Source organism: Furipterus horrens, unplaced genomic scaffold (assembly GCF_987537825.1).
Source record: "Furipterus horrens unplaced genomic scaffold, mFurHor1.1.pri manual_scaffold_4, whole genome shotgun sequence".
Classification (NCBI taxonomy): Eukaryota; Metazoa; Chordata; class Mammalia; order Chiroptera; family Furipteridae; genus Furipterus; species Furipterus horrens.
In genome coordinates, this window is record NW_028327174.1 from 122,546,736 (window position 1) to 122,559,029 (window position 12,294).

The 12,294-nt window shown below is 39.6% G+C and overlaps 1 protein-coding gene across 7 annotated transcripts in view; it reads right to left on the minus strand.

Annotated features, from left to right (window-relative positions):
• Window positions 1–12,294, minus strand: part of FANCC (FA complementation group C) — a 306,042-nt gene that overhangs the window by 14,231 nt on the left and 279,517 nt on the right. For all 7 annotated transcript variants that reach the window (XM_090274026.1, XM_090274030.1, XM_090274029.1 and 4 more), the window contains one exon: window positions 1,506–1,581. In XM_090274026.1, coding sequence (XP_090130152.1) covers window positions 1,506–1,581 — 76 coding nt within the window. The remainder of the gene's footprint in view (window positions 1–1,505; window positions 1,582–12,294) is intronic.

The following is a 12,294-nucleotide window of genomic DNA, read 5'->3' on the forward strand; positions in this document are numbered from 1 at the left end:
ATTTTATGTCCCCTCTACTTGCAGCTCCTAGAGTCAGGGCTCACAAGTGATTCATTTTTCATGCCCCATAGGACTGTACAGTGGGCACAAAATCCATTTCTAATGAATAGAAAATTTTACTATTAAAAACACTTTCAGTTGTGAATATCACATTGTTTTTTCTAAAAGTAACACGCAGAAAGCTGTTTAGAAATTAGCATAGGAAGCTCTTATACTTCTGCATGAATTTATTTATTTTGTGACAAAGCTGGGATAATCACACCAAGGAAAAGGTAAATAGGCTGAGTTCATGTCCATATACCATATATACCACCCAGTCTTTTGTTTAGAGACTTCCATACTTGAAAAATAACAACTCCAGAACTTCCCAGGAGCTCGATCAGCTTCTCATCAGGCTGACCTCAGGCTTCGGTGATCTGAGTTAAGCTGTAGAGGTGCAGCCCTGGAAAGTAAATTTCTGACTTCTCTGCCTTGTTATCAAAGTTTTCCCATTGTGTTTCCACAGGTTAAATTTCACAAAACTGTTAACAGAGACCTCACCAGTCATTACCACCTCCACCTCTAGTGTCTGAGAAGACAGTGTCAGGTGGGTCACTTCAGATGAGAACCTTCATCTTTTAGAAAGAAAGAAGAGGAATTCAGATTTTATAAAATGCCATGAAACTCTGACTCATCAACTTCCCTTAAATGAATCTACTTACCCAAGTCTCAGGAAAAAGGCAAGCAGAAAATGGCATAAAAAGCAAGTATTCCGGTTCTTTCACTCTTTCCTTCCCCAGTCAGATAAAGTGCCTCCTTTCCTGGCACTCAGTCCATTGCCTTGCCTTCAGACTTCAGGCTTTAGAGGGAGAGGAGGCTTTATCCTGTTTCTGAACTGTTTCCTAAGCAGGAGCTCACAGGCATGTTAATGATCAACGTCAGTTGAATTAAGGATGGAACCATCGCTTCCCCCACTGGCTAAGACACATAGAAGGCTGGCAAATGAAATCAAAGAAGGCAGTGGTCTAATACACTTACAAAATTCTTTTAGAAGCCTTCCCTTGGCTTGGTTAGGAGAAATTTCCCCTAAATTTCTTCAGCTTCATTTGTCCTTTTATCTTTTCTTTTGCAACAAGGGGCACAAAGTAGGAAGAATGAAATACAAATAAATGTACTGTTTTATTCTAATTCAGCCAAATCTTGGCCTGCTCCTGTCATCTAGGCACATCTGGCTGGCACCAGACGACTTGTGGTATCTGGAACACACTATCAAAACTTAACCAGAGGTTTTTTGTTTTCTTTTTATGTTTTCCCTCTTTTGGTAAATGATTCTAACTAGGACATCAAGCAAATTGTCATGTCAAAATCCACAGATTGTGAGACCCCAAGAGCTTAAAGACATGCCAGAGACGACCACTTCCATCTCCCTTGTTTTACAGATGAGGAGCTCGGAGAGAGGGGTTATGGTTTGGCACAGCTCTTCCCCAGAAATCATGTGCATATGGGCAGAATCAATCTTCACGTACCTTTGGGGTGTTGGAATAGCACCATGATAAGAGATGGAGAAGCGTAAGGAAAGTAGGTCTTAAGTGCAAACTTCAGCTACAATAGAATCAAAAATTTAAAACTACATGAACATTAGGATTGGAAATAGTGTTAAAAAAACATAAAAGCTTGCATTCTCTTCCCCAAAGGGACCCACCCACTAGTAATAACATGGTCAGAATGTTTTCTTCAACATATATTTACAAATAATAATAATAATAATAATGCTTCCAGTAATCTTATACATATATTCTAAAAAAAATTAACCTTTTTTTAAGTCACCTTTTGACCCTTAAGAAAAATAAGGTTATGATATAAACTATATTTGTATCAGTTCTTCACTTCACATGGACCTAATTATACACATAAATCTATTTAAGTGAGAGTTCCCAAGGCAGTTGTAAGATGGATTTTTGTTAAATTTATCACTTTCTAATTTTCAATGACTGTTGACATACATTATTATATTAGTTTCAGGTGTACACCCCAGTGACTAGACATTATATAACTAAGTGATCATGCTGAGAAGTCTCACTCCCACTTGACCCCATACAAGGTTATTAGACTATTACTGACTACAATCCCTGTGCTGCACTTTACAGCCCATGACTGTTCTTTAACAACTGATTTGTACTTCTAATCCCTTGACCTTTTCACCCATCCTCCTAACCCCACTCCCATCTGACAACTGTCAAAATGTTCTCTGTACCGAAGAGTCTGTTTCTGTTTTGCTTGTTCATTTATTTTGTTTTTTTTAGATTCAATTGTTGATAGATATGTATTTATTGCCATTTTATTGTTCATAGTTTCACCTCTTACCTCCTCCTCCTGCTGCTTCTTCAATAAGACCTGTTAACATTCCATATAATACTGGTGTGGTGGTGATGAACTCCTTTAGCTTTTTCTTGTCTGAGAAGCTCTTTATTTGTCCTTTGATTCTAAATGATTGCTTTGCCAGGTAGAGCAATCTTGGTTGTAGGTCCTTGCCCCTCCATCTCTTGCCCTGATGCCAGACAATTCAGCTCCTCCTTGTATGCCTCTGGTGCCTTACAAGCTGCTGCCCCCACGCTGGAGCTCAGAGGGAATGAGTCCAAGTAGGTCTGTGCACAGGCCCTTTAAGAAGAATTGCCTGGGACTCCAAAAGCTTCCGCCTTCCTCAGCCTTAATCCCCTCTGGTTTTTACAGCCAGAAGTTATGGGGACTTCTCTTCATGGCACTAGAACCCTGGGCTTTGGTGGGGCTGCGACCCCTTGCTCCTAAGATATCCCTCCCGACATTTATCCACCACATGTGGATGTGGGACCAGCCCGTTCCGTGTCTCTGCCCCTCTTACTAGTCTCGATGTGGTTTCTTTAATTCCGTGGTTGTGGCACTTCCATTCAGCTTGATTTCTGGCAGTTCTGAACAGTTGTTCTGTAGTTTATTTATAATTATGATGTGGGAGGAAGTAAGTACTGTGCTTACCTACGTCACCATCTTGACAGTAATAACAAAAACAGAAAATATTGGTGCTCATAATACCACGAGGGCCAAAATGCTATCTATACCCACAGAAGGCACAGAGCCTTTAAAATACTTTTGTAAAAAATTGAGGTAAAATCTAGAAACAGTGACATGTATGGGCTTTAAGGGTATACTTTGGAAAATGTTGAAGCCCAATGTGACCACCACTCCAATTAAGATACAGAACAGACTTCCAGCCAAGAGGGAGGCCTAGACAGACACGCTTCGTCTCCCTCCACAACTAAGAAGGAATACAACTACCTCAAAACTAGAAACAACCAGAAGTTCCAGAAAATCGAGCTGCATGGAAGTTCAATAAAGAAATAAAGAAGAAATACTCATCCAGACGGGCAGGAGGGGCAGAGAGGATGTGGTGTGGTGGCGGCGGCAGTGACGGTGGCAGCAGTGGCAGGCCGGTGGAAAGTGCAGTCACAGGTTTTAAAAAGGTGGGAGGGACACCTGGGGAGTGCTCCCAGCACCAGACCAGACTGAGCAGCTCATGGTCCCAGCGCCGGGGAAAATAAAGCCTCACTGCTTCTGACTGAGCAAACCAGTGGAGGTTGGGGCAGAGGCAGAAACTGCTGGTTTCTCAGCAGAGTCCACTTGTTTAAAGGGCCCCACAGCTCTAAAACGTCCGCAGACCCAACCACTTTGGGAACAGCAGCCAGGGCAACAGCTAGAGAAGCACCAATCCCATACGGAAGTGGGAGAAGTGCCTGGAAAAGGGGGCGAGGGCTGAGAAAGTGGCATTATACTCTCTCAGACCCTCTCCCCAATACCCAGCACCAAAATGTGGTGAAACGGGTTGCCCTGTACTGATGAATACCTAAGGGTCTGCCCCTTACAATGTAACAGGTGCAACAGCTCTACCTAAGACACAGAGGCAAACAAACACAGGCGCCTGTCAAGATGAGGAGACAGAGAAGTATGGTCCAAACGAGGGAATGGATCAAGGTTCCAGTGGGAGAACTAAGGGACGAGGAGATAGCCAACCTAACAAATGAGGAGATAGACAACCTAACAGATGGACAGTTCATAACGCTGGTGATAAAGACACTCATAGGCTTGACTGATATGCCTAAGTATGGCAAATGCATAGGGGAAGAAGTGAAGGCTATGCTAAATGAAATGAAGGAAAATCCACACAAAACCAATGGTGAAGGGAAGGAAACCAGGGTTCAAATCCTAAGGAAGAAAAAAACAGCCAACCAGTACAGAATGAGGAAACAAGAATTGCAAAATATGAGGAGAGGCCTTGGAACCTCTGGGAAAACTTTAAATGTGCCAACATCCGAACCATAGCGGTGCCGGAAGGGGAAGAGGAAAAGCAAGAAATTGAAAGCTTATCTGAAAAAATAATGAAGGAAAACTCCACGAATTTGGTGAAGGAAATAGACATACAAGTCCAGGAAGCAAAGAGTTCCAAACAAGCTAGACCCAAAAAGGACCACACCAAAGGTTCAAGATAAAGAGAGAATCTTAAAAATAGCAAGAGAAAAGCAGAGAGTTACCTACAAAGGGGTGCCTACAAGACTATCAGCTGATTTCTCAAAAGACACTTTGCAGACAAGAAGGGACTGGCAAGAAGTATTCAAGGTGATGAAAGCAAGGACCTACAACCAAGATTATTCTACCCAGCAAAGCTATCATTTAGGATGGAAGGGCAGATAAAGTGCTTCCCAGACAAGGTAAAGCTAAAGGAGTTTATCATAACCAAGCTAGTATTATATGAAATGTCAAAGGGACTTACTTAAGAAGAAGATCGAAATTATGAACATTAAAATGACAACAAACTCACAACTATTAACAACTGAATCTAAAAAATAAAAACAAAACCCAGCGAAGCAAACCAGAATAGGAACAGAATCATAGGTACGGGGATCATTTGGAGGGTTATTGGCTGGGAGGGAAAGGGAAGAGGGAGAAATGGGGAAATGGTGCAGGGACTAAAAAGTATAATTGGTTGGTACAAAGTAGACAGGGGTAAGTTAAGAATAATATAGGAAAGGGTGAAGCCAAAGAACTTACATGCACGACCCATGGACATGAACTAGGGGGGTGGGATTGCTGGAGGGAAGGGGGGTACTGGGCAGAGGGGAGCAAAGGGAAGAAAAATAGGACTACTGTCACAACATAATCAATAAAATATACTTAAAAAATTTTTAAAAAGAAAAAAAAAAAAGACACAGTACATTTTTACCACCCGCTCAAAAGTTCCTTTCTGGTTATTACAGTCAATCCCTACACCCTGCACTGGCAACCAATATTTTGATTTCAATGAAAGGGATTAGTTTTGTTTACTCTTGCATTTCATATAAACAGAATAATAAGAGTATATATTATTTCATGTCTGGTTTCTTTGGCTCAACATGTCTTTTTGAGATTTATCCTTGTTATTGTGTGTAAAAAGTTCATTATATTTTCTATTGCTTAGAAATAGTCATTGTATGAATATATTGTAACCTGTTCATTTATTCTCCTATTGATGGGCATTTGAATTGTTTCCAGTTTGGGACTATTATGAATAAAGTTGCAATTAACATACGTATCTATGTCTTCTTGTGAACAAAGGCCTTCAATTTTTAAGGTGAATACTACAGAAATAGAATTACTAGGTCATAGAGTAGATGCCTATTTCACTTTATAAGAAACTGCCATATAATTTTCCAAATGGTTGTACCATTTCACACTGCCATCAGCAATACTGAGAATTCCAGTTGCTGAACATGCTCCCCAGTATTTGGTATTGGTAACCAAATCTCATTAGTGTTAGCTATTCCAGTGGGTGTCAAATGTTATCTCATTATGGTTTTAGTATTCGTTTTCCTAATGGGAAGTGATGAACAATTGTCATGTCATTATCGCCAACTTATGTATCTTTTTAGAAGTGTATATTCAAATCTTTTGCCCATTTTAAAAATCTGAGTTGTACCTTATGAAGTTGTAAGAGAGCTTTATATATTCTGGGTACAAGTCCTCTGTCATATACATGTACTGAAAATATTTTCTCCCAGCTGGTGGATTGCTTTTTCTATTTTCTTAATGATGTCTATCAAAAAATCAAAGTTTTATCTCTTATCCATTTTTTATAAAATAATTATAAAATCTAATTTAATTTTTCTCAGTGCTTTTCTGCATCTCTTCTAAGAAATCTTAGATTACCCCAACACCAAAAAAAAAAGGAAGTTCACCTCATTTTCTTTTAGGACCTTTATAGTGTTAGCATTTATGTTGAAGTCTATGATCCACCTCAAATTAATTTTTGTGTTTTGTAAGGTAGAGATTCATTTTTTCCCATATGGATATTTAATTTTGTTCACACCATCTGATAGAAACTTTCCTTGCCCCACTGAATTGGCTTAGCATCTCTGTCAAAAATCAGTTGACCATATATGTATAGTTCTATTTCTGGACTCGACTATGTTCCTTTGACCTATGTCTATTGTTTTGCTAATACCTCACTGTCTGGATTATTGTACCGTAAAGTTTTGAATTAAGGTAGTGTGAGTCCTCTGCTTTTTTATTTATTTATTTTTTTGCTTTTGTTTTTCAAAACTGTTCTAGCTATTCTTGGTCCTTTGCACTTCCATACAAGTTTTAAAATCAGCCTGTCAATTTCAGTTTTTAAAAAGCCTACTGGGATTTTGACGGGGATCACACTGAAGAGATCAATCTGGGGGAAACAGGCATCTTTAACAATTCATAAGTATGGTTTCTCTCTTCATATATTTCAGTTTTCTTTCATTTTCCTCAGCAACATTTTATAGTTTTCTATGTAGAGGTCTTATATACCTTTTGTTAAATTTAATCTTAAGTATTTTTATGTGTGACTGGATTTATCTATTTCTCTTTTTATTTCTATCAGTTTTTGCTTCATGTATTTCAGAACTCTGTCATTAGGCACATATCTGTTTATATTTGGTATTTTCCCTGATGAACTTGTCATTATAAAATGTCCCTCTTTAATCTCTCGTCATATTCCTTGTCTTGAAGTCTAATCCGTTTGCCGCTAGTACAGCCATACTAGCTTTCCTGTGCTTATTATTTAAAATCATAACATAGCCCTTTCCTTCCTTTTACTTTAATCTATGTCTTTATAATTAGAATGGGTCTCTTGAAAATAACATAATAGTTGGATCCTGGTTTTTCATTCAGATGGAACTATTTGCCTTTTTACTACTATATAATTTTCACTTAATTTTTCATGTACTTGTAGGTATGTTTGAGTTTAGGGCTATCTTTTGATATTAGTTTCTTTTTTCCAATCTAGTTTTTGTTCCTCTGACAGCCCACAGCTCTGCCTTTTGATGTCTCAAGTCCATCAGATTTTGTCTTGAGTTCTGGCAACCCCCTGACCCCACTCAACCCCCTTCCTATCCCTTATATGAGCGCCCGCAGGGGAAAATGAGAAGAATAACCAATGAAGTTTCTTTTTTCAAGGGCTGAATCCCCTCTAATTCTATCTGCTTTTTTGGTTACTCTCCAGCACCTTCAAATTGTTCTTAAAAATATTTTCCCCCCAGTTTATAATTTTTATGTGCGGGAGACTCAGTCTAGCACTTTATTAGATTCTGCCACTATTAGAGCCAGATCCTGAACTGCTCTGCTGCTTGCACTGAGCCATTATGCAAGCGCAGAAAAAGCAGCTTGTCAGGACAACCTTAAGTGTTTGCCTATTAGCCTAACCGGGCACACTGATGGAGTTGCGCTGTGCACTCCAAATAAAACTGGGGTGAGGGGAAAGGATAAAAAGAGAAGGAAAATAAACATTGCCAACAATGGGAAAGAATGTGGACTAATGGGATTCCTTATAAACTGCTGTGTGTGGGGTAGAGGGGGCAGGGCAGGGGCTGTAATGAAAATAATTTGGCAGCATCAATAGAAACAGTACCTTTGCACTCCTAATACCCAGCACTTCCACTCCTAAGAATATATCCAAGAATGTTCACTGTTACACTGTTTATAAAAGATAACAAAAGCTGGAAACCACCCAAATGCCCACCACCAGGAAATGACTACATTGTGGCACACTTTCCTAGTGGAGTACTACCAACAGGTACATGGACAGAAGCTTGACATGACATCATTAATCATCCGGGAAATGCAAATCAAAACCACAAGATACCACCACCTCACGTGTGTTAGAATGGCTGTCATGAAAAAGGTAAGTAATAGAAAATATTGGCAAGGATGTGGAGAAAAGGGAACCCTTATACATTGTTGATTGGAATGTAATTTGTTCCAACCTCTATGGAAAACAGTACGGAGGTTCCTCAAGAACTACAACTACCATAGGATCCAGCAATTCCACTCCTGGGTATTTATCTGACAAAAATGAAAACACTAACTCAAAAGATATACAACAGGGTGCTTCAGAAAAAACTAAATTATCTTGTGAAGGGTGGGCCCCTTGTAGCACAGGCTTCCTCCACTAGGTCAGTGTTCTGGGAACCCATCTGTATCAGTGTACCAGCTGGCGTTGTTGTGAGAGGCTGTGTTTGGCTTCACTGAATTTTTGAAGACTCTTTCTTTCAACACATTTGTCCATTTAATGATGCGTGATTTATGATCACACCTGCCCACACTGCGCTGAGTGTTCAGCAATTTCTGACCAAAAATGGCATGACTCCGATGCCCCACCCTCTCTAGTCACCCAATCTCACCTGAAACAACTTTTTTGTTCGTTTGTTTCCCGGATGAAAAAAGTCCTCAAAGGGAAACGTTTTGCTGATGTGGAAGAAGTGAAACAAAAAAACATTAGAAGCACTAAAAGGTATCAAAATCGACAAGATCAAAAACTGTTTGGAGCAGTGGGAAAAAAAACTTTCAATAGGTGTATTGCATCAGATGGAGAATACTTTGAAAGTGATTGAAGTTTAAACATATAAGAATAAATAGCCCCCTTCCTTCCTTCTTCCTTACCCTTCTTCCTTCCTTCCTCCCTCCCTTCCTTCTTCTCTACCTTCCCCACTCTTTCTAAAAGGAAATTTTAAAAAAAGAATAAATACACAATTCTTTAATAAATAAATTCCATTTTTTTAGGTCCACCCTCATATGCATTTCCATGTTCATTGTAGCATTATTTCTAATATCTAATATATGGAAACAACCTAAATGTCCATCAGTGGATGAATGGATTTAAAAAATGTGGTATGTGTGTATAGAATGAAATGATTCAGCCACATAAAATGAAAACTTGCCATATGGATGAATCTCAAGGGCATTATGTTAAGTGAAATAAGTCAGACAAAGAATAAATACTTCAAAAATTTATATGGAATCAAAAAAGACCCCAAAGAGCCACAACAATCTTGAGAAAGAAGAAAATAGTGGGAGGAATCACAATACCTGATATCAAACTATATTGTACAGCCACTGTAATCAAGACAGTCCGGTACTGCCATAAGAACAGACATACAGATCAATGGAACAGAATAGAAAGCCCAGAAATAAACCCAGGTCTATATGGTCAACTAATATTTAACAAAAGGGGAAGGAACATAAAATGGAGTGAGAAGAGCGTCTTTAACAATTGGTGCTGGGAGAACTGGACAGGGACGTGCAAAAAAATGAAACTAGACCACCAACTTACACCACACACGAGAATAAACTCAAGATGGATCAAAGACTTAAATGAAAGCCGTGACACCATAAAAATCCTAGAGAAAAACATAGGCAGGAAAATTTCAGATATCCCATGTAGCAATATTTTCACCGATATATCTCCTAAGGCAAGAGAAATAAAGGAAAGAATAAACAAATGGAACTACATCAAACTAAAGAGTTTCTGCTCAGCAAAAGAAAACATCAGCAAGATGAAAAGGGAACCAACCGTATGGAAGAACATACTTGCCAATGGTACCTCAGACAAGGGATTGATCTCCAAAATATATAAAGAACTTATATGACAACACCAAGAAGACAAACAACCCAATTTAAAAAATGGGCGAAGGACCTGAACAAACACTTCTCCAAAGAGGACATACAGAGGGTCCACAGGCATATGAAAGAATGCTCAACATCACTAGCCATCAGAGAGATGCAAATAAAAACCACAATGAGATACCACTTTACATTAGTCAGAATGGCCATCATCAACAAATCAACAAACAACAAGTGCTGGCGAGGATGTGGAGAAACGGGAACCCTAGTGCACTGTTGGGAATGCAGACTGGTGCAGCCACTATGGAAAACAGTATGGAATTTCCTCAAAAAACTAAAAATGGAACTGACTTTTAATCCAGCAATTCCATTGCTAGGTTTATTATATACGAAGAATCCTGAAACACCAATTCAGAAGAATCTATGCACCCCTATGCTCATAGCAGCACTGTTTACAATAGCCAAGTGCTGGAAACAGCCTAAATGCCCATCTGTAGATGAGTGGGTCAAAAAACTGTGGTACATTTACACTATGCGGCAGAAAGAAAGAACTAGTAAATTTGCAACAACATGGATGGAACCAGAGAGGATTATGCTTAGTGAAATAAGGCAGGCAGCAAAAGACAAATACCATATGATATCACCTAACACATGAAACTAATAAACAACACAAAAAAATGAGCGAAACTGAACCAGAGGTATGTAAACAAGGAGCAGACTGACAGTGACCAGGGAGGAAGGGAGGGAGAGAAGAGGGGAAAGATGGAGAAGGGTCTAGTCAAGGAACATGTATAAATGACCATGGACATGGACAACGGGGTGGAGGGAAGCAATGGGGGAAAAGTGGGACAACTGTAATAGAAAAACAATTTTAAAAAGAAGAAGAAGAGGGGAAAAAAAAGACAACTACCATATGATTTCAATTATATGTGCAATAGGAAGGAAGGAAGGAAGAGACCAAATTCATAGATACACATTAGTGGTTGATAGAGGTGGGGACAGGGGATAGGTGAAATCAGTAAAGGTAGTCAAAAGGTACAAACTTTAGCTATAAAATAAATAATTCATGGGGGTGTAATGTACAGATATATAAAGTTTATAATGCTGGATTGCATACTTGAAATTTGCTAAAACTGTAGATATTAAAAGTTCTCATCACAAAAAAAATAATTTGTAACTGTTTGGTGACAGATGTTCACTAGCCTTATTGTGAAGATCGCATTGCAATATATATAATAAATATCTACTAATTATGTTGTACACCTGAAACTAATAAAATATGTCAATTATATCTCAATAAAAACTAAAGATAAATAAACTAAAAGCAACTGCAAATCAAGTCCAAATCCATAATGCCCAAGGCCAACACTCAGAAGGAATAAAGCAGATAAGAAAAACAGACTCAAACTAACACCCAAGAACAATAGTTCTTTCAATAGTATCCCCCACCTCAACCTAGGTGTGTCCTAGGAGTCAAAGGCAGCAGTTTTCTAAATGGCCAGTTCCTAACTGGCAACACAAAGAATGTACAAGGGAGGATGAAAGATATTTATAGTTATGCCTCAAAGTGAGTATGAAGGCCAGGCAGTCAGTGCCTTTCAGAAGACCTCTCCTCCCGAATTCCAGGCTGGGTACCGTTGATAACGCTGTTTGCTAGTTTAGCAAACTTCCCCAGGGAAAAAGAGGATTGGAAAAATACATCACAAATATTTATCACTGCTTTAAATAGCAATGATAAAACCTGCGCGGTCTTCGGCATAGAGGTGCATGGGAGGACAGCAGAGCTGAGCACCACAGCACTGTTCTCCTTAGTCTAACTGTTGAGAGCACCGTAAGAGACCATCCCATACCTCACGGGAAGCTGCAGTGGGCGCAGGCACTAGAACAGGCAGAGCAACACCGACGTTTGGGCTAGTTAAAATGCCCAAAGGCAAAAGCTCTCCGGTAGAAAATGTCCTAGTTCCACAGGATCACTGACGGGTCAGTGGTCCTTGGCCGCTGCTGCCTGGCCTCTGCTGGTCCCCTGTAGTGCCAGTCTTCCTGCAAGGCCCTGCCGGGCTTCCTGCTTACTGTGTCCAACTGGCACCTCTTAGTCACTGCCGTTCCCAGCTCCTCCTTTCCTTATTCTCACTACCCCCTTTCTCTCCTGGAATCCAATTCACGTTCGAGTTTCTCAAAGGAAAGGAAACTCTAATAATTAAAAATGTTCAGTACTGCGCTGTAATAAAGAAGCTTTTCCTTCTGAGCATAAGCCATATGGACTCCAGGATGCCTGTCGCTGGCCTGGGAGAGGTGGAGTCCCACTCGGCAGACAGCACAGATACAGGGCCTGGAAAATTCGTCTTCCAGGGTGGCATTACAAAGTTGTCTGACACAACATCAGAT